Genomic DNA, 21,931 nt, shown 5'->3' on the forward strand with positions numbered 1-21,931 from the left:
TGTGTTTATTCCTCTTTCTCTTCGCCTTGACTGATGAATTGCAGGAATGGCCAATGTGAACATGAATGATGCCACTGGGCACGTATCTTGAGACTCAATAATAACGGGAGTCTGTTCATCAAAAATATCCACATTCATATTTGTAAAATCTGAAACATCGCACTGATGATAAGAAAACAGATATATTTCTGTGAGTGGCTGAATTGACGACAAGTTATCATAGCATCAGATTCGTGTTCCATGGAGATTGGGTTACATTAGGCCAAGTGATCTAAGCTCTTAATTTCAATCAAATTACAAATATCAATATTTAAACAGTTCTCTATATTGCGAACATGTAGCAGATTCCATGATTTCAATCAGTAAAAGGTCCCAACCTACATTACAGTACATTATAGTATCCCAAATAATTTTGTCGTGTTGGTATCCTAGCAATGAGCAGGAAAACATGAAGGACAAGAGCGGACGAGGTCTGACAAACCCCACGTACCCAGAATGTTGAAATGACAAAAGTACATATGTATAAAAACAACTTTACATTTGAAAATGTGCACCAACATAAGTACATGTGTGATAAAGAAGTGCATTCTCTTTGAATGAACACATTTATATTTATAATTGGTACTTATCTCCTTTGTTTTATTTTGTATCTTCTAAACATGGCGTTATTTTTATGCGACATTATGTGTACAGAACATAAAAATTTTGTAAGTTTGGTCGTTATCAGAAGGGTTTTAAATTTATATGAATTTTAGCAAATAAACAATACAATACAAATATTTTTTCAATATATTCCTATCTTAAAAATGAAAAAAAAAATGTTTTACTTTAAAAAGCACAGCAATTAGAAACAAAACGTCTGCTATGATTCGAACACCCTCCTCAAATGAAAGTGATTTTCTACAGGCCTCCGCCTATCGCATTGAGCTACATTGACACATTACATGAACGGTGAATAACCTTAATAGCTTCCCAAATATTAATGGATTTTTGCTCATTATGGATGCAGACTTCATTCTAATAAATCAATAATCAAAATTAATAAAGACTTATCCTTCATTCAAAGGTGCTTTAAGGATGCAGCCAAGACCAATTGTTAACTTAATTTTGCAATTTAGAACATTATAGTAATGGTGAACATTTTGGCATAAAACGCTGTGGAATTTAATTTTAAAAATTACATGTAAATTCAAATTAATTTTAATTGTTGTATTTTATAGAATGAGAGCACATTATTGACTTGCATCGTGAAATTTATACTCTAAACAATTTATACAAGCCCAAAATCGATATTTTAACTACAACTGCAAATCGTTCGTTTTTATTGCTCCAAGTGGGGGATATCTAACGCCTTGTACGCCCCTGTTCTTACACAAAATATCTGTTACATGTAAATGTACAAGAATATTTATATGGGAATGGATACATCAAATACTTAGTCTACTTTAATTTGATGCTAGAAATAAAGGTGATACATGCAATTGTTCTCACTATAACAGTAAAAATAACTTGAATCTAAAAAAACCCAGCGGTTTTCATACTTGAAATTACAGTAAGATGAGTTGCAGGATGTTTTAAAGAAAATTAATTAGTCATTTTTTAAAGTGAAAGGTGTCTACTCTTTTTAAAAAATATATAAATATACTCAACAAAACATCTAAGTGTTCGCCCTGATAAATAGAAAATTTCAAAAATTAGGAAATAAAATAATGTAAAATTGTTAACATTTCGTAATTGATATGTCGTTTCATCAGTATCATATTTAAAATAAGACAACAACGATTGAAATCAATTACCCGTGACAAAACATTAAATTGGTATTTTTCTGTTCATGCTTAACATAACTGACAATTCTTTGTGATTGATATTAGTCTTTAATGATAGATTAAAAATAAAAACACTTCATATGGCGAAAATGATCATTGGAAAAACAGCCAGAGCTGTTTGAATATTGGTGTCTGTATTGTTAATTTTAGCGATACATTGTACTCACTTTTTTGCTGATTATTTTGTCCTCGACATTATTTTAAATACAAAGCAATCCGAAGGAAACGTTTACTTATTTTGACATAAATTTTCTATTTCATAAGTGTAATGTCATTTTCATTGGCAACTTAAAATATTCCAAAATCTCTGTGGGAAATTAAACCAAAACCGGAAGTGTTTGTGATATTAAGTAAATGCCAATGTCTCAGGTCGCAACCTATAGTCAAGGTCAATACATCGTTCTTATATATTCGAAAGTTAAGTGGAAATCAGTCATCCTAACGACAGGATCTTAAAGTGTTCTTCATTTAAAATAAAAGAGGTTATTCTCATTAAAAACAAGCAAAATCAATAATCTTAGAAGGTGACAGCGCGAGTGGCATCTCTCGCTTAAAGAAGTGGGTCGCTTCAACACATTCGAAATTAAATGCGTCAAGAGGGTCTATTTAGAGTAACATTTAATTACCATAAAGTGAACATGTGTGTAAAAATGTAAGTTACTGTACTCATCATTAAAGCAAAGGCATCTGGACGCTCTATTTCTGCTGGATTGCTTTCAATTTTTCAATGACTGGAGTGTCAACACATTTTGGTGAGGAATTTAAAGGTTAGAGACGTGCAAACAGCATGTTGGCTTCCCTTCTTTTTGTGCTCTTTCTGATAAGCAACACTTTATGTTCAATACATAGATTGAAATCTAAAGCATGCCGAACCATAACGTACTAGAAAGGGGCAACAACAGCAGGCAACTGCACAGTGGCATCTAAATGGGTATAGCAGTATATTTTCTAAGAATTCGCTATCTGTTGCTAAGTGCATTGTTTATTAGGAGGATAAAACCGTCAATCTAGTGCCCCGATCTACATGATATATTATACACTCAAAGACATACTAGTTTGAGTTCATTGACCAGGCCTGTATATATTTCAATCTGTCATTACTTTATTCAGATACTGACAAATAACGTATTTATGTCTCGTTTCTGTAAATGACCAAGATGTTTACATGACTTTCGAGAAATTCATAACAGTAGAGAGTGTATTTGATGATACATGCCGTTTTAAATCCAGAAAACTGAAAGTTTTAATTGTAGAATATTGTCTACAGTAGACCCAAAACTGCATACTATTGCTAGAATATATATGTTTTTCAATTTGTTAGGCTAAATATTTAGAGTGTCGAAATCCAAGACCACCAAAAGCATCATTAAGAGCAAGTGTCAATATAAAAACCAAATTAATCATTTCAAACTGCCAGAGTTGGAGTCATTACTGTTCTCCTGGTATACAAAAGTTGATGCTTAATGCTGACATCAAAAAATCTTTAAAAAATAATAAAAATGCGAATCTTTATCGTTAATTTATTGACCATTCATAACCAAACAGTTAAATATCAACACTGATACAACTCAAATAAAACGGATTTCTGTAAACAGGTATGTCATGTAACCTTTTGATATCACAAAATCTTTGACCCACACAACAACAAAAGTCTGAATTTACAATAACTCTTGTATAATAATCACTAACAGGAATGCATCATTTGTAACTCGCAAACATACATTCTAGAAATGAACACTAAATAGCCAAAGATATCTTAAATATTACATAATAATTCATCATGAAAAAATGCAATATCATTTTTATGAGTCTGTAAAGTTCGATTCCATGTAAGATGAGATATTTAACTACCAGAAAAAGAAATAAAGGAGGGTCTTTTAAAGCTTAGTATTCTCAACACAACAAACAGGTACACATTGCCTCTAAAAAGTAAAATCGTAAAATCAATTTGCAATAATTGTGGCGTTGTACGGCACATTTGGTGTTAACTTTGCTATCAAGGTGACTTTGTTATTACGGTATATCTATTCTAACCCCAGGATCATAAAGTTGTCCAAGACTTAAGGACATACGAGACGTTCCTCAATTTGATATAATTTTTCTTGATAATTTATTCCTTATTTATTAACATTTAAACCTGTTAATTCCCAAATTCCCAGGGTCTTTTCGGATTTTCCAGAAAAAAGCATGCAAAATGCATTTGAATGCTTATAAATAAAGACATACTATATATTTTCAATTGAACACTTTATATCTAAATAAAAAAAAAATCATATTACCTAAAAATATAATTATAAAATTACTAAGTGGAAATCTTCACATTGTGGAGATGATCCTTAGCAAATGCAAATAATAAAACATGCAATTCAAACGTTAAATAAAAAATATCACAAACTATGGTGCATACTCATTTCGACTTTTTTTATTTGCATTATAAACATAAATAATAGTCAGGTTCAATTATCTTTCAATGAGCTGAATAACAAACAATTAAAACCCATTCTTTTGAAGAATATCGTGTTTTATCCTACGGTCATCATATCTTATAATATACATGTATGTAAATTATCGTAAATGTGGAAATACTACATAAATTAAAAATTAATTAAATTACAAAAGACGACTCAATTAATGTAATCTGATGAATGTGCATGTATAAGTTTTGCCCTCCATTGTGGACATTAAAACTGTGTTAGCAAATTTCATGTCAACACTCAGTGACAAAAGCATAAGTAAAACACACACTAACCTTTACTTAGTATTAATCCATTGCTTATAAACATTTGAAAGGTTTTTTTGTTAATTACTAAACATTACTCTTTTTTACTTCCTATGTACCTACGTGTAAGTTAATACTTTAAAAACGAATTCAAACTCGAAGGCTGTGATACAGAAAGCAGACCCAGTTGGTTGAGCTCTATTCTTTATGAAAAAATCAAAACCCAGTGGAATAAAGTACTCTCAAGGGAAAAAAACCTGCTGAGGCCGACATAAAAAAAATCATTGTAGTCCTACTTCACGCTATTTTCTTCTCTTTTGTGTCTTGGATATGCTTTAAATATGCTGATCCTGTCCGATTATTTTGTAAGCGCAATTTCTAAAGATATGTATTCTGTAGGGGTTAGAAGAAATAGGATGGATTCAAGTAACGGAGTTTTTCTGCTCAATTCTTTTATGTTAAACAAATTAAAAATTTCGGTGGAATCCCTAGATCAAGTAAATGAAATAGTCTTTTGTACGAAACAATTGAATGAAATTGTTTCGTATTGTTTGTTTCTTTTCTCTGTTATATCATAGACCAGCAGCTGTTCTCGAAAATTGTTCACCATTTTATCAAAACTCATTCAATTTTCAGAACATCAGTAACTATAAGAGATGGTTTTCCCTTCAAGGTTTCTGACAAGAAAATGAAGGGAAATAAATGTAAACAGACGAAGACCAGATGCACTTAGAAAGTAACTTTGAAATATAAAGAAAAGATTAATAAAACACACTAAAATTTTTTTTTTAAAAATCAGTCAAACATGTTCTATAAAAACTTGTTCAACGTGAAACATGCTTATACAACATTCCTGAACAATGAACTAGATAGTGTATATGTCTATAAATACAAACAATAACACTTAATAAATATTAGGTTTTGTACAATATCATTCAAGGCAACATTGGCAAATTGAACACAAATAGTCAGACAAATTGTAAAATTGCAAAAAGTTAATAAATTACTTGTCAGAAAAAAAAATAATGATCAATACTCTCGTATCAATCATCCGACTCCAGGGCTTGGAACCGAGGAATATCCGAAAATGCCTCACTTCCTGTTAAAGAGAGAATGACGGATTACCGAGGATGCTGGAAGACAGGTGTTCAAACAACCAGGCCCTTCTCTATTGATTCCAGTTCTTCTTAAGTGGCCCAGTTCAAACATTTAGAGATAATTCGAGTATGGATTTTAATTTCAAAGAGTTTTGATGGTTTGTAATTAGCGTAATATTTTAAAAATATATTATATTGCGCATTATTCACAAAAATACTTCAGGACAACTGTGTTATGAACACAATCATTTAGATACTAGTAGTATCATATGAGAGAAAATACCTGTCATCATTCTAAATGTTGAATTTTCTATTTCATTTGAACACTTATAAGAGGCCACACAGAAAATACTTTAGAACAACTGCATTATGAACACAACCATTTAAATACTAATAGCATCATATGAGAGAAAATACCTGTTATCATTCTAAATATTGAATTTTCTATTTCATTTGAACGCTTTTAAGAAATAACAAATTATAAAATCTGTTCATCTGTTTATCAAGGGTACTAAGCATTTTCTTTTTCCTTTATCTCCGCTTCAGATTGCTGAATCACATCATTACCAATCAAATTTTACAAGGAAATCTCTCAAGAATTCAAAAAAAAAAAAGATACGGGTAATTTTTTACCAAATGGTTCTCTATCATTTAACGAAATTGCTTAAAATCCATTGATGATGGTTTTAACACTTTTATTCAAACCGCAAAGGAATTCAGCTGCATACTACATATTCTTAAAATCATTCGACCAGTAATAGGTAAAAATTCTTACTTAATGCTGTTTCTGAAACAGAAAATATAGATTTCCCCATGATGACCTCAGACTCATAAATCCAGCTGGGAGGTTTCCATTGCAAGAACTGAAATAAAACCAGCAAGACGTTATCGCTCACAAATAAAAAAAAAATCAAACTTATTCTTCTGGCCATTATCTCATGCATTTAATAAAATATTTTTTTCATATCAAAAATCTGTAAAGAATATGCATATAATAGCATGCTTGTAACATTTATGACATGGATATGTCAATTAGCAGTTGTCGATCGCGAGAGTAATGTTACCTAAATAAAACGGAATTAAAATAATCTTCGACAAAAGGTTACTAAATTGGTACATGTGTCAATATCATGCAACTGCCATTTCCATATCGGTAACGAAACAGAATTTCAACTAAAATAGAAACGTAATAGGATAACATTAGGAAATGTGGTGGGTTTTTTTTTTATACTTAAACGTAACCATAATGCTTAACAATAAAATTAGACTTTTTTCATTATTGACCGTGAGATTGTTGTACAGAGGAAGCAAATCCGGTTTCTTTTCTCTACATTTCGTGCTAAAAACAAATAAAGGATTGAAAATGTCCTTCAGTGCCAGCTAAATGATCACTACACTATTGCATTCTTGGAATGTTCTATGTTGTCATAAGTACAGTATGAGCAAATCTGATTTGTAACAGTGGGGAAAAATAGTTCGAACTTCTAAGGAAGCAAATCAACAAAGATACACGTTCAATGATAAAATTTGATTGTTTCAGATTCTAATGTTATAATGAAATACATTATTGACACTTAACAAAATTTTCAAAGAAAAAAGAAATGAAAACAAACTTAGTTTACTAGCATTGCTAAACAAACTCTTTTCATTTTTGGTTTTATTTGTGTGTTTTAAGAAACAATTACACACTGTATAAATTATAGTTTGTTTTAAAAAATAAAAGTCATTAAATTTGGATGTAATTGGTTTATCAACGACAATTTTGCAAGGGTCATAATCAATCTTGCTCCTAAATTTTTCTTTTCAAGAAAGTCGTTAAAAACGCTGGTATTCATTTTGCTTGGCTATAACACGATCTTTTAAAAGCTTGCAATTACATTTTAGTAAAATCAAAGTCCAATTTTTTACCATAATTAAAGTTGTCATTTAAATGCAGATATGCCATGGAACACAAGTGTGTGGCTACAATTGCAGATACACAAAACAAGCAAATCTGAAAAAACTACTTTGTTACTATACATGGGATGTTAATATTGTCAGTTCTAAAAGTATGATACCAAAATAATATCGTGAATATGATATAAAGCGGGAATCACTTTAAAAAAATATTCAGAAAACATATTCTAGTTGAGGAAACCATATTGGCTTTTCACCTATGGCTTTTCACCTAAATGCGGTTCAAAGCGGGCTTTGAAATAACAATAATCTCTTCTGTGTCACTGTCTGTGGTAGTGTATTTTGAGAGTATATCAATAAATATGTGAATTAATGTGACTGCAAAAGTGTGCCTGAGTTGTATGTTTATTCAACAGTAGGCTTAGCCTATCGAATAGACTACTTAGTTGCCATCACTCATCATGTTTTGTCAAAGTAATGGTTATCATACTGATATTATCATTTAAAACAGATCCATCTTGCAGCTATTTGTAGCACAACAATACTTACATGTATGTAAACAAACATCGTAAAAGTACACAGCTGACTGAATGGTATTTAGCACATTTATGTATGTAAAGTCACCAACAATTATAACAGGTACGCCATAACAGTAAACAAAGCGACATTTATTGGTTATATCATGCAGGGAGATGTGAGGCATGATTAAGTTCCTACCTCTGTGTTTTTGGAGTGGATCAAACAGTATATTGGTACGGTCAGACTTCCCTCCTGGTGGTTTTGAAGAGTTACACAGATATCAATGTAGTAGAAACACTGCAATGTAAACCATTCATGTTACCTTGACAATCTTTGTCATCTTTGATGGCATACAATTTTTTATCACCGAAAAAGACCACTATAGAGGCTAGATGATCATCAATTTATTCATCAGACCTACATGAAACTCAAGGTTGTCCGATCCCCAGCCTCAAAGTATATTTTTTATCATAAAAATGTTATTGATCCTTTAAACTTTATAAATGAAATAAAATAAAAAGAAATGTTTTGATGGTATCCATTCTACGAAGTTATTGCAATTTTGGCCACAATGGATATAATGGAATAAATATACAAGTTACCTGTAAGATCAAATTAGAAAAAAAGGTGGTTATACCAATGGCTCAAACCCCTATAACTTTAAGAAGTAGGTCTCCCTGGAGCCACTAGGCTAAGCAGCTTGTTGAATAGTTGTAATATCAACACTACCAGACTTATCAATTTTTCTCTTTGTAAAAGGCAGATTTATGGTACAAATAAAAATATTCTGGATAATTTAGAGTTACAACATGTATCAAACAAATTGAAAAACAAAACAAACAAAAGCATAACAAAATAAAACATACAACCAAAAACGTTGCATATGACATGGTGTTTACCCTAGCTTCCATCAAGTTTAATTTTCTATACCATTTAAAATCTAATCTAAATCATTACATTGTCAGATAACACATTGTATAGATACATAATCATTAAAATATTTGTATACAAATACATGTATATATACTAAAAATATGACAATACATGAGTAAGCGTAATTCAAGAAGCTGCTAATTATCTGGAGTATGTTTTGGCATTACCAGCTATAAGTGACATTTGGTGATAATAAAATCATTGTAATGCTCAATCTTGATATTTTTCTACATTATTTTATACAATGTTTCTTTGTATCTCTTCAAAATTTTTAAATATTGAAAACTTGTTAAGCAGTTAAAGAAGACAAACAGAACATATCTTACAATCCAATTCGAACGAGAAATGTTATTTCAATGATAATTAGTATGATTTCTGTGAAATAGCAAATTCAGTGAATATGTGACTCAAATATATTCATATTGTCTTAAAAGTCCAAACTGAAGTGGTATGGAAATGTTTGCAGTCAAATCTTGTTTTCTAGAACTAAGCGTTACCTAGACCAAATATCTTTGAGATATCCCAGGATTCAAGATATAAAGTGGTTAAAATGCATAACCAAAGAAATTGGGACTACAAACTTATTTAAACATATTCCTAGAATTTCAAAAATTCAGTGTTCAAGATGTCAAAACTCAACTGTATTTCTCTAACCTTTATATTCAATATCCCTTTCTTCCACCTTTATTAACTTGCTTAGGTTCTATCCAATGTGAATCAATTGTGTTAGTAATATCCAGCATGAAATATTCTACTTCAAAGTATTCAGTACTTAGAGATGTACATTCTCATTATAATAGTACCAAAATTTAAATTTAGCAAAAATGTGAAATCAAGCCAGCAGTTAGAAAAATGTGACCCTTCACGCTGTATTAACATGTAAAGCATTTGAATGTTATGATAAATGGACACTAGAGAGAAGGTCAAGCTGGAGGATTGTAGAAGAACTGAAACAGGCGCCAAAATACCTGTACATGATGTCCATTTAGAGAGGTCAAAACTGGGGTATTGTCCATGTTTTTTAGTGGAATCCAAATCTCTTGAAGGCCCCTTTAACAAATTAAAATTCCAAAATTGTGAAAGAAGAACTACTTCAATTCAATATACCTGAATAAGGGACCCAGTGACTGAGGATTCAATTGAAGATTCCATTTCATTTCTTAGTGGAATTCTGATATTATCCAGCCCCCTAAAGGTAAAATTGTTGGAAAATAGAGAAGAAAAGAGTAGCATCTTAATATGTGGAAAGCTCAACTATATAAAAGAAGACTTCGTGTTTATATATACATTATACATAATATACAGGTTACAATCAATTTGTGAAAAAGTTCTAAAATAATCAAGACTTTGCTCTCGGCCGTGGTTGATGTGAATTTCATATTTCTCTATCAACAAAATCATTATCCTATAACAGGAAATAAAGAACACATTCATAGACAATGTCACAAGTAAAAGAGAAAATTGATATGCTGATGGTCATACATTCAATATATCATAATGAGTAACACATACATGTACATGTATCCTGTCATCTTCGCTAGCCAAGGGTTTTCGGTCCGCTTTGCTCCCCATAAACCCTTGGCGGATTTCATTATGAAAACTCGGTGACAGGCTCCGCTTTATGATTGGCTGCAGCTGCGAGTAGCTGATCCAATCACAGTGCATGTAAATATAAACTTTAAAAGAAAACAACCGAGTACAGTGCTTCTTCAACGATGGTCTAACTAGATCGCTTTAAAACCTACTGTTACCTACATGTATCTATTTTACTGGGATTGAACATGTAGCTCTACAAACTTGTCATGGCTCGCGTGATCAGCATGGGAAGTAAACATGGCAAATGTAGAAGTTGCCTATCCCGTTAGTATATACGTTTCTGATTATGGTTATTGCTTTTAAAGATTCAATGATCTTTGTTTTATTTAATTTCTTTGGTCCGCAATATTCACGACAGCGATACCTGGTTTTATGGCATGAAAACTTTCATATACATGTAAATCGGCGACTTTCTCACACCCGGTCCTTACAAAACACGATGAATAAAACATTCTGTGCTTTCCCTTCGTTATTACTTAATTCGTATTTAACATGTTTAATAGCATCGTTGATTATGTTCCGACATTCGGTAGTCAGCATGTTTTTAAGTTGTATTAATACTGTAGTGTGTATATAACCCGTTGTTTAATTCGATTAAAATGTAAATATGCAAGGGGCGCAACTCAAGTTGCTCGCTAGATAGCGCCACCACATCACCGAGTTTTCGTAATGAAATCCGCCAAGGGTTTACGGGGAGCAAAGTGGACCGAAAACCCTTGGCTAGCGAAGATGGTATCCTGTATAAATATGACTTAACATAAGATAAGAATTGTCATACTTGTTCAAAAGTTCCTGATTACAGCCTGATATCATGTTTTCCCACACAACCTTTGGATCCACGCCCTCTGGTCTGATGTACATTCGATCATTCCCTTCATCGACTGTGACCTTTGGGTCATAACAAGGAATAACAATGCCCTTTTTAACTAAAATCAGCTCACGGCATAGCTGCAAAAGATACCTGGTAGTTATACACATGTACCTGATTTTTTTTTTTACACATTTTTTACACATTTTTCCTTGAAACTGTGATTAACCAATTCATATTTCAAATTGGTGTTTGATAGTGAAAAGAATTCTCCTACCTTAATTGTGATTTTGGACACATTCACATTTGTATTATTTGTGATGATGATTTTTAATTTTGCCACATCTCCTGCCTGCCAAACTTGCTTAGTCAATCTGAAAGATAAGGATTCATTGTTTTCAAAAAAGTAGTTATACCATACTACTGCACCAAGAAGTACAACTCAAAGAAGACACAGCTGTGGATTAACTCGCAGATACATAAATAAAAGTTTACAAAAAATATTTTTGAGGAGAAAATTAAAAATAGACACTTAATCACTAATATCATGTGAAGTGAACTTAAAATTTGATACTTTTCAAAGCCTTAAAAAATCATATTTTGGGGAAACTTTTCTAGATATGAGTGTTTTTTTGTATTTGTGTACTTTGTGCAAGGATATAATATCTCATCCTTCTCTTCACATTCAATGGTGCATATACGTAAAGTAATGAGCTTTAATAAAATCAAAAATAAAGTACAACTGTGAATAGACCATTGTAGAAGTGCTTGCCTAAGGGTATATGTTGCAGTGAAACCTGGTACATAGCAGAATCAGTGATGTTGTGTACATTTTATCATGCATGTATTTAATCATGTTAGAAATACATGTATTCCTTCCATGATGCAAAAGAATTCATGGATTTTTTCATTAATATTCTGTAAAAAAAAAATTAAAAATAAAGAGATATATCAATCTTATCTCTACTATCTAATATGTAGACACTGTATCTTTCTATAGTGCAGAAGTGACATACTTGGCAGTGACATGCATGCTCTTCTTAAATAACAGCAGGTGAGAGACCTCAATCCGACAGTCAACAGCCATTGGGGGGTCGTTAGGAAGCAGGAAGCTTGGTAGAGGGTGGTTCACTATAAGGAACTGCATTGTCTAGGCAAAAAATAAGAAAACACATACTATCACGAATTTATTAAAAGGCTTCCTTCTCCCACTGAGGGCAGTATTCAGTTTAAAAAGGAAATATCACCAACTTATATTTTTGAACAAAAACTGCATAACTGTAATGAGAATTCTTACTAAGTTATCAGTTATAAGATCTGTTACTTAAAAAAAAAACAATATTATTTTCCTTAAGATTTTACTATAGCAAAACAGACTGGTGAAATAGTACCGATATACTCTCTGCTCCAACAAGTTCTGCTTTTAGCCAATACTGAACAGAAGCTAGCCATTTTCCATCATTTGCAGCATTTTCAGATGAGAAAGAACCTGCAAATTGTGAAAATAAAATCAAAATACATGAATCATTTTTATTCTGGTTTTATTCATACATATGTACATCCAAAGAGAACCATTTCATTTGAATGAATTATACAGAAAACTTCATTTAATACCTCAATAATTCTTCATTATAATGTGTATGATAAAAGTAATACATGTACATGAATTGTAAGTTTCTGCTGTAATAGAATCATAATAATTAAAAGTAGCCTAGCTAATTCTTTAAAAGAAATAAAAGCCATCAACCAAATTTTCTTTGAAAAAAAAAATGAATAAATACCTGGGATTTCTGACAATAAGGACACTTTGAAAGGAAAGCAAAAGGATCCAATGCCCATAACATCTGTGTCTGAAAAAAACACACCAAAAGAACAAACTAAATTATACATGTAACTTAATTAATGATTTGTAAAGTTTAAAAGGAGTTAAAAATTGAAATTTGATCTGAACATTTTCAGTTTTTTTTAAGTTTTTTTTTTGGAACTTCTAATGCTCAACCAAAGCTTGATATATATATATAGACACACAGAAGCAAAACAATATGCCCAAATAAATAGCCCAATAGTGACAACTGTTAGAAACAATTAATCCTGTGTTCTGAATGCATTGCACGGACATGGATTAGAGAGATACTGTATTTGTTTTTTTATGATTCTGTTATAAAAACGTGATTTCAATAATGCCAGTAGTTTTTACCATAAATAAATAATTAAGTTTCATTTTTGTTAATTGATTGATTTACCTTCACAGGTATACAAGATGACATCCTTGGCATCTATATAGAATTTACTGTCAGTTAGAACTGGACCTTCACGATCATCATTGCCAGAGCAGTGATAACTAACTACAACAAAAACAATAATTGATTGATCCTTATGATATAAACTTGATATCATAATTAAATAAACTTCGCTTGAAAACAGAGAATTTTAACCAATAGTACATTTTAAAATATTTTCCTCAAACTCTTTTGATTGAAAACACATTAATCTAAATGAAACTCTTCCTCAATATATTACAACAAAGAACCGGTTTACAAATTTAATTTTTCTTTGGTATAGTTACATGTATGTGTAAACCATTTTCTACTGCAAGATTGACTCTGATTGAGTGATGAAATTTGAATTCATATGACTACTATTAGTGCTACTGCAAATCCATTACAAATCAATCTCTTAAGTCAATAATGCTATAGTTCACATGTACCAATGGTACCTCATAACAGTGGGATGAAAATGTACACAATATTCATATGACATTTTTATATAAAACTTACTACTTTCTACTCCTTCAAATTTCAGGCGTACACCTCGCCCTGCTGTTGGGTTACAAATGTTCAGGTATACAACTCTGCAAGGAAAAAATGCCCAGCATAAGGAATTATGTTTTATTTTGTTACAATATCAATTGTCCACTACTTTACACAAGTAAAGTATTTGTATCATTGGTTGGTTCTCCATGCTAATGTCAATGAAGATTTCATCATCAAAATGGCAATATCCCTGTCAAGTTTAACTGAAGTTTCAATCTTAATTATGACTTCTACTCCACTGGATTTCTATGCTTAAGATTGACAGGAATGATAAAACATAAAAAGATTAATGACCACCACTATATGGATAAATGTTTTTAATTTTTAGAACAGCTAGACTTCTTGAACTTTAGTTTCTGATCACATGGAATTAAATGGGCAACATCTGTTGAATTGATGTTGTTACATTTTTAACACTTTTCAAAATAATGTGAGCTCTGATTAAAACCATAATTTTGCGAATAAATCATTTTATAAACACTTCTGCATTGGATGGTTAAATATATACATGTAATATATATGTGTGGGTGGGTTTTCAAATTTATTAATCAAATTAAACACTAATAATCTGTCCCAACATGTTTTTGCATCTCATTAATATTTTGATAAATTATTTGATACATGGATTTATAAATGTAAAAACTGGATTTTCACAATATTCATTCTCTTGTACAAAAATTACTCCTCAGATTACTTTTTTAACTGGTTTAAGAAAACAACTAAAAATAGTTTACAGGGATTTTGCATTGCATCTAACATTAAAATACCTGGATGATAAAGTTGAAAAATATATCAAGAACTTCTGAATGGATGAAAGATATTTTCCCTGTTAAGGGTTTTCCCATTATATTTTTTTCAATTTATACATGATTTAGAAATTCATTCTTCGTGTTGTATTAATTTCAAATGAATGGTATTTTTTTTTTTACAAAAAGAGATGGAGAGAAGATAAGCTCTACCTATATAATGTTATTCATTCAACATTCCGATAAAATGTCACATATAAAAAAATATAGTGCTAAATAGCTTATCTTAATTTCAAATCACTTACCCAGCCTCGGAGCTATAGCATATCCCAAGACATTTTTGCAACATATTTTTTTAAATCATTCAATATTTATAAATACTTCAAGGTTCAAACTATGTTTATTCGATATTACAAAAAATTCCCAAGATTTCTCCTTTGGAATGGGTATTTTGCATTGCAAGCAAGATGAAAGTACCCAAATGATAACATTAATAATATTCCAAGTGATTACTGAACAGCTGAATGGAGAAAAGATGTCAATGTTTCGCATTATTAATCTCTGTAAGATATCTGTTTTCAATTCTGTGAATTTGTTTGAGTTAAATACTATAACATGTCAATGAAGATATCTGGATAATTTCCTTTTCATCTATTTCAATTGCACTTCTTTCACAGGTATGTGTATTTTAAATGAAAATCGTCCAAATGTGTCACAGAAATATCTTGGACAGACTGGAATCAAATTACAGGAGTCAACCTATCTTAGTATCTTACAATGTGCTCCTTTTTATTGCAGACCCAGAAAATATAAATATTTTAGTTCATAAAGGTCTTGAACAATGTTGAATTTTAGAATTTTAACTCTGTTAACTAAAGGTACACACATGTACAAACAAATTCAGAAGGATAATCTCTCTCTCTATATATATATATATTGATATAAATTTATAGTTGTGAGCTGAAAAAAAAACACAAATAAATTCAGAACGAGATGTTATGTTACCCATAAACACTTTCTCCTGGATTGTATTCTCCTTTATTTGTTCTCAAAATGATTTCGTTCATGGCACTCTGCAGTAAAACCAGCTGCAGAAGCAAACATCAACATGCTAGCAAACAGTCATAACAATATCTTCCGGACAATTCAACTGGTGCCCAAAGTTTAAATAGTCAAAAAAGTAAAGTCAAGAGACAAAATTTTCAGAGAACCAGCAAAAATTCTGAGAGTTTCCGAAAGTATGCTCTAAATCACTTGAACGCTTCTTATCATGAGAAAATAGTATTAAAAGTTTTGTTTTTGATCAACGTTGTCGTAATTTCTTTTGATAAATCAAGACGAGGGAATAAATTGTTAGCGTAAAAATGCAGGATTTGGTAGCGCCGGTAACTCATATAAAATTCGAAATGGAAGTAGCTCTAGATCAGCAACTAGGGTCACAACCTCTTCCATTCCCTGGGATGGACAGTGAGTAGACATGGTTGACAGTTATACTCTGTCCTAAGAATAAGATAATCATGCACCACATTTTTCAGTTTAAATTTATCTTTCAAAGAAAGTTTCTTTTTATTGTATAGATAACGAAACGTAGTTTAGCGACAAAATTGTTTCAAGATTTTTCAATCCATTATTTATTGCCTTTGTTCAATTTATTAACAGAATCAGGGGCAGCGATATGTACATTCTACCTAAGCAATGTTTGTAGCAAGGGAGTTGCATGTCCATATAGACATGTCAAAGGAGATCGAACTGTTGTGTGTAAACATTGGCTTAGAGGTCTGTGCAAAAAAGGAGATGATTGTGAATTTCTTCATGAGTTTGACATGAGTAAAATGCCTGAATGTTACTTCTTTTCCAAATTTGGTGAGTTTTCATGCCCATGTGTAACCTAGAGAAATGTTGTTTGTTTTGAAATGCAAATGAAATTGGAGCAAAGATTCACCTCATTCTCAAAGTTTTTAACACATTACATGTAATTGTGATTTTCTCTTAAATACGATGTTTGTTGTAAAGAGAGCTAATATGAGATGGTTGTAGATAGAAATATGAGACTGCTCATACAGTATTTAGGGGAAATTAACAAATAAAATGCAATAGTATATTTCCCCATTTACTTGAGACAATGAGGTGAGGGGAAGGCATTTATCATATACGGTTAAACCTTTTCATTTTAATGAATAGAATATATATTAGCGGTACACATGGTACATGTACTAAGATACTCTTCCATCTTCTGACAGTATCTTGCACCCATGTTTAAAATTTTATGAAGTCAGTTTTGTGTTTGCTCTGTTTTCATTGTTTTTTTGGCTGAGTATCTATAATCGTTACAATGTAAATGTACAAGTATATTATAATTGTATGCTGAATAGCAAAATATATACAGATAGTTAATGGCATGTAAAAAAATGTATATACTCATTTGGTTATTTCAGATTGTTGTAAAAGTATGAAGGAGTTGTCTTTAATCAATTATCTAGCATACTCTAAATAGTTATCAGACTGTTAATAATGAAGAAGGTGTAGGTATAATTCTTAATTCTATTTTGCTTAAATTTGCTAGGTGAATGTAATAACAAAGAGTGCCCTTTCCTCCACATTGATCCATCTGCAAAAATCAAAGACTGTCCATGGTATGACAGAGGATTTTGTAGACATGGTAAGTACCAAAAATACCAGTAATCTTATTATCTAAAATTCTGATTACCTCTTTCCAGTATTTATGATTAATCCAAAAGCTTCAACATCTTATGTTGTAATATACATGATATTTGTTACTAGTCTTACTACAGTGTATCATCTTTCTGATATAATTATATAAAACAATATATTGTTTGATATATATTGAAATATTATCCAAAATGTGTAAAGATAATTAAAACACAAGTATTAAATAATCATAAACAACAGAATGCCAATTGAAACTCCTTAAAATATTTATGAAACCATTAGAGTTTTACTGGTAATCAGCGATCTGTTGTTTTTAATTATTGAAATTTATCTATTTATTCTTTACAATTTTGATCATTATTGTTAAAGTGCTTTTATTCTACATATGCTCTATCATCTATCAAATGTTAAATAGGTCCCAACTGCAAAAATCGTCATGTCAGAAGAATTCTGTGCCAGTGCTATCTCAATGGATTTTGTTTAGAAGGACCCAAGTGTAAATATATGCAGTAAGTTGTTTGCGAAACTTTCAAATTTCATTTCATCATGAATTACAAACTGTTTTTGAAAGAAAATCCTAATACTACATGTTAACACATATATAAATATTCTCAAGTACCGCGGTGAAGGATGGTTGACAATATCTGGACTTAACAAGTGTTGGTATATGATGATACTCACAGCAAACTGTTACAACATATCATAATATATTTTTATTGCCAACAAACACTTTTATAAAGAATAACAAAATTTAGAATGAAAATAGTGGCAATAAGAATACATCAGCAAAATGTCTAACTTGCATGTTGATAAGATCCAATTGAAATGAAAAAAAAAAATGGTGGGATTAAAGTTTTTTGTTTTATTATTTGTACAACTGTAACTTTGCAACTAAAATTAAACTACATGTATATACATAGATGCTCAAACTAAACTCCAGTTAAAGTTGAACAAGTTGATGTGAATTAGATTCCTATTTTCAACTTTTACTAACTGTATTCCTAATTAATCAGGAGTTATGCTATGTCATATCATTAAATATGAACACTACAAACATTTACTTGTATATCTAATTGTAAAACATGTATTTTCTGCCGTAAGTAGTGTAAAGACTTTACCTTATAGGAAATTGTTGAAGAGATATTATGATTTACATGTATATCTGAATCTTTTTTGATTTATTAAATCTCCATTTTTTTTTAACTTTTCGCAGTCCCAGTTTTGATATTCCTGTGTTTGATCAGCAAACAACTACCAAGAAAGTCAACATTGTGTGTCATTTTTGCTCAGAACCTGGTCACAAAGCACTGAACTGTCCAAAAATGAAAACATCAGACAGTGATAAAATCGTAAGTAGTAGATGTGGTTATTTAAGGTATAAATTTTTTTGTTTTTAATCTGCTTGAAAATTACTTTAAGTTTCACAGAACACAATACCTGTTTTGTCATGCATGTGCAGGAAATCTTACTTTAACCATTTTCAATAATCCCAGCCAAATTACATGTGGGTCCTAAATATTTCTACCATGATACATGTACATGTCTATGTAACATGAAAGGCAATCATGATAAAACCCAAAACATCAGGTTGAACTTGAATAGGCAAATACCACATTTACATGTACAAGTTAGAGAAAGTGGGTTTTAAATAAAAAAATATTTCAATCAATTGCTAAGGAATTTGAATTTAGAATTTAATCTTCTAGCTTACAGTAGATTTATCATGTTCTTCTTCTACCCCATACCGAAGCAGAATTACAATATATGTATAACAAACATGCTTGTTGGACTAAATTACAAAGAATGCTAGGTTATACAAGCTAAGTGGTATATTTTGTATATACATAAAAGTTGTCTTCAAAATTATAGAAAATTTGAACTCTCAGTAGCAAGTCAATTATTGATTAATTGGCCAATATGTATTTTGCAAATTGAATTCTTATTTCTGCAATCAGACCCATGTGATTGTTTATGTTTTCAGAATGTTATACAGACCACGATGGACACTGGTCACAATGCCCCCTACCCTCAGCCTGGATATGGTCACCATGTACATGTACACCTACCCTACAAGCCCCCATCCGGCCAGGATAACTATATAGACCCAAGACGACCACTCGACCAAGTGACATGTTTTAAGGTACACAGAGTAAAAGACAGAGTTGTCTGATATTGAATGATTTTATTTTTATGTATGGCAATTTACCAAAGCTTGATATTTTAAATCTCATCAATTAATGTCCCGTAGTCTTAATTGATACAGATTGTGGTTGTTAAATTAAATACAAAATTCATAGTTAATATGTTAAATTTGATCTGAGTAGTATGATATAATTTATTTCTTGTTTGTTTTAGTGTGGAGAGAAAGGACACTATGCTAATAAATGTCCAAAGGGCCATCTAGCTTTTCTTGCTTCGTCCTCAGTCAGCTGATTGTGATAACGTGATGAAGTGAAATATTCAAATTTGCTGGACATCGCTCACTGATGCCATGGTGTTATTATTATGGCCTGATGATACACCGTAAAAGCTAAAAGCAAGTGTATTATCCAAAAATCAGATGACATACTAGTGATATGAAGAATGGATTTACAAGAATATAGAATGCATTAATTTGAACTTTCTTAAAATGAAGAATATTTGTACTGTTGAAAAAGATTTCTTATCTAAATATTGTTTACTAGAGATATCCATTGCCTATTTTTTAATAAATATGGAAGGAATTTGTATTAATATTTGATTTTTTAAGTAATTTAAAAAAAAAACATCATCACTTGCCAGTAAATTTACCCAGTTGTAAGGATACATTTACTTACAATGTGTTTACGTTGGATCAACCAAACCTTCTCTATAATTTACTTGAATTCCACATATACAACTGAATGATCTGTATTGTACATTTATTCTGCTTCATGTTCTATTGTTCTCTTGTTGTGTTACTCGTGGATGCATTACATAGATAATGTTTACAATTATAACAATGATAATTAGAAATTCATATTTAATTGAATTCACCAAGCTTCAGTCGATACACTATTGAAAGCTAATGAAGTTATAGTGGTGTATTGGAAAACATTACATTAATATATTGACAAGCTGATAACACAGCTCATTCAGAAACCACACTGTATTGCTTTTTGCGTTGAGTAAGGTTTTACAAGTAATGATTGTCCCATTTCAACTATAGAATCCTGAGTGATGTTAATAATCCCAATTCACCGGTTCAATTTTACACAAATAAAGTTTTATTTCTAACTCTTCGGTATTTAAAGATATGAAACAAAAATTTAGATATTGCAGGTTTTCAATAAAATTTTATTTATTCCAAAATGCAGGATTTATGACGCCAATATTGGCAAGTAAACTAATTTCTTCGGAAGGAGTTTTCTTTTGTCGCCGGAAAAGCAATCAATAATTCATTGAATCTAATTTAGCTGAACACTCTCATGATAAAGAGGAATGAAGTAGCGATATTAATAGTTTTATATTGGGAATTGACCAATCGACATACGAATATTTGAAGTTGGTGAGCGCCATCGATTCTTGTTATAACAGAGATAGGGCGACAAATGGCATACAATGTACCACTCGTGTCGATATTTATGCAGTTTCACATTCACATATTGAGTTCATGGTTTGAATAGTAGGTAAAATGTTTTGTTTTCATAATAAACTCTATATCAAGACACCTTCCAATCCTAACTACAAACACAGCAGTTTAGAAGGCAGTATCAAAGAGCTGGTTTCGATTTTTTTTCTGCATTTAAACTGCTCCTTCTCCAATCTTTGAGTGTTTGAATATTGAAATCGGTCCATTCCACTGACACCTTAACATCAGGACATTGCGCTTAGAGTACTAATTACCTGCTTTGGTGTATTACTATTACTGTGACATTGAACAGCCATGTAATGAAATCGAATTATGGGGCTTATTTTTTAATAACATATTTCAAAACATTGGTGTGCGAATTCGCAATTTAACATGCATATTTCAGCAGGTCAATCTTTTAACACTGCATGGCAAATAGTTTGCATGTAAGTTATGATCTCATTCAAAATTTGTTACTTCTGGTAGTTCCAGCCTCCGAAGACGTGGAACACAATTTCTGTTTGTGTTGACAATTGATTAATTTTTATCGACATGCAATCTAATATACCGTGTAACAGAAGATTAGGGCCCCACTATACAAAAGGAAAATGTTTTAATTTCTTTTCTTTTTGAGAAAAATATATGGTATAAGGGTGAGTTGGCTCAATTATAAAATCGGATATGTACCATTAATAAAATCCTGGAAGAATCTCCAAAGA

General features: G+C 31.1%; 2 protein-coding genes across 3 annotated transcripts; one reads left to right on the forward strand and one right to left on the reverse strand.

The window, feature by feature from the left end:
- Positions 1-3,330: 3,330 nt before the first annotated feature.
- On the reverse strand, positions 3,331-16,137 carry LOC128165215 (arrestin domain-containing protein A-like). Of its 2 annotated transcripts, none has more exons than XM_052829498.1 (12): positions 15,959-16,137; positions 14,172-14,245; positions 13,638-13,739; positions 13,176-13,244; positions 12,786-12,883; positions 12,411-12,544; positions 11,672-11,768; positions 11,365-11,534; positions 9,959-10,040; positions 8,256-8,354; positions 6,418-6,505; positions 3,331-5,644 (listed from the first exon to the last, which is right to left on the reverse strand). In XM_052829498.1, exons 1-12 carry the CDS (start codon positions 16,018-16,020, stop codon positions 5,589-5,591), a joined length of 1,131 nt encoding a protein of 376 aa, XP_052685458.1. In that variant the 5' UTR covers positions 16,021-16,137; the 3' UTR covers positions 3,331-5,588. The 2 variants fall into 2 exon arrangements, with proteins under 2 accessions (XP_052685458.1, XP_052685457.1); XM_052829497.1 differs by lacking the exon at positions 9,959-10,040 and adding an exon at positions 10,098-10,179.
- A 102-nt stretch (positions 16,138-16,239) lies between these two features.
- Positions 16,240-20,352, forward strand: LOC128165216 (cleavage and polyadenylation specificity factor subunit 4-like). Its single transcript, XM_052829499.1, has 7 exons — positions 16,240-16,420; positions 16,613-16,816; positions 17,517-17,612; positions 18,039-18,132; positions 18,837-18,972; positions 19,605-19,763; positions 19,979-20,352. Exons 1-7 carry the CDS (start codon positions 16,318-16,320, stop codon positions 20,054-20,056), a joined length of 870 nt encoding a protein of 289 aa, XP_052685459.1. The 5' UTR covers positions 16,240-16,317; the 3' UTR covers positions 20,057-20,352.
- The last annotated feature ends 1,579 nt before the right edge of the window (positions 20,353-21,931 follow it).

This window comes from Crassostrea angulata, chromosome 10 (genome assembly GCF_025612915.1).
Source record: "Crassostrea angulata isolate pt1a10 chromosome 10, ASM2561291v2, whole genome shotgun sequence".
NCBI lineage: Eukaryota > Metazoa > Mollusca > Bivalvia > Ostreida > Ostreidae > Magallana > Magallana angulata.

What these genes read in the sequence shown, in the direction of transcription:
- LOC128165216 (XM_052829499.1), top strand. Translation starts at nt 16,318, where the DNA reads ATGCAGGATTTGGTAGCGCCGGTAACTCATATAAAATTCGAAATGGAA. An exon ending in CAGAGGATTTTGTAGACATG is followed by an intron (nt 17,613 to 18,038) that starts GTAAGTACCAAA and finishes AATGTTAAATAG; the next exon opens with GTCCCAACTGCAAAAATCGT. An exon ending in ACCAAGTGACATGTTTTAAG is followed by an intron (nt 19,764 to 19,978) that starts GTACACAGAGTA and finishes TGTTTGTTTTAG; the next exon opens with TGTGGAGAGAAAGGACACTA.
- LOC128165215 (XM_052829498.1), bottom strand. Translation starts at nt 16,020, where the DNA reads ATGAACGAAATCATTTTGAGAACAAATAAAGGAGAATACAATCCAGGA. An exon ending in AGCATGCATGTCACTGCCAA is followed by an intron (nt 11,769 to 12,410) that starts GTATGTCACTTC and finishes CTTATCTTTCAG; the next exon opens with ATTGACTAAGCAAGTTTGGC. An exon ending in TCCACTCCAAAAACACAGAG is followed by an intron (nt 6,506 to 8,255) that starts GTAGGAACTTAA and finishes GTTTTATTTCAG; the next exon opens with TTCTTGCAATGGAAACCTCC.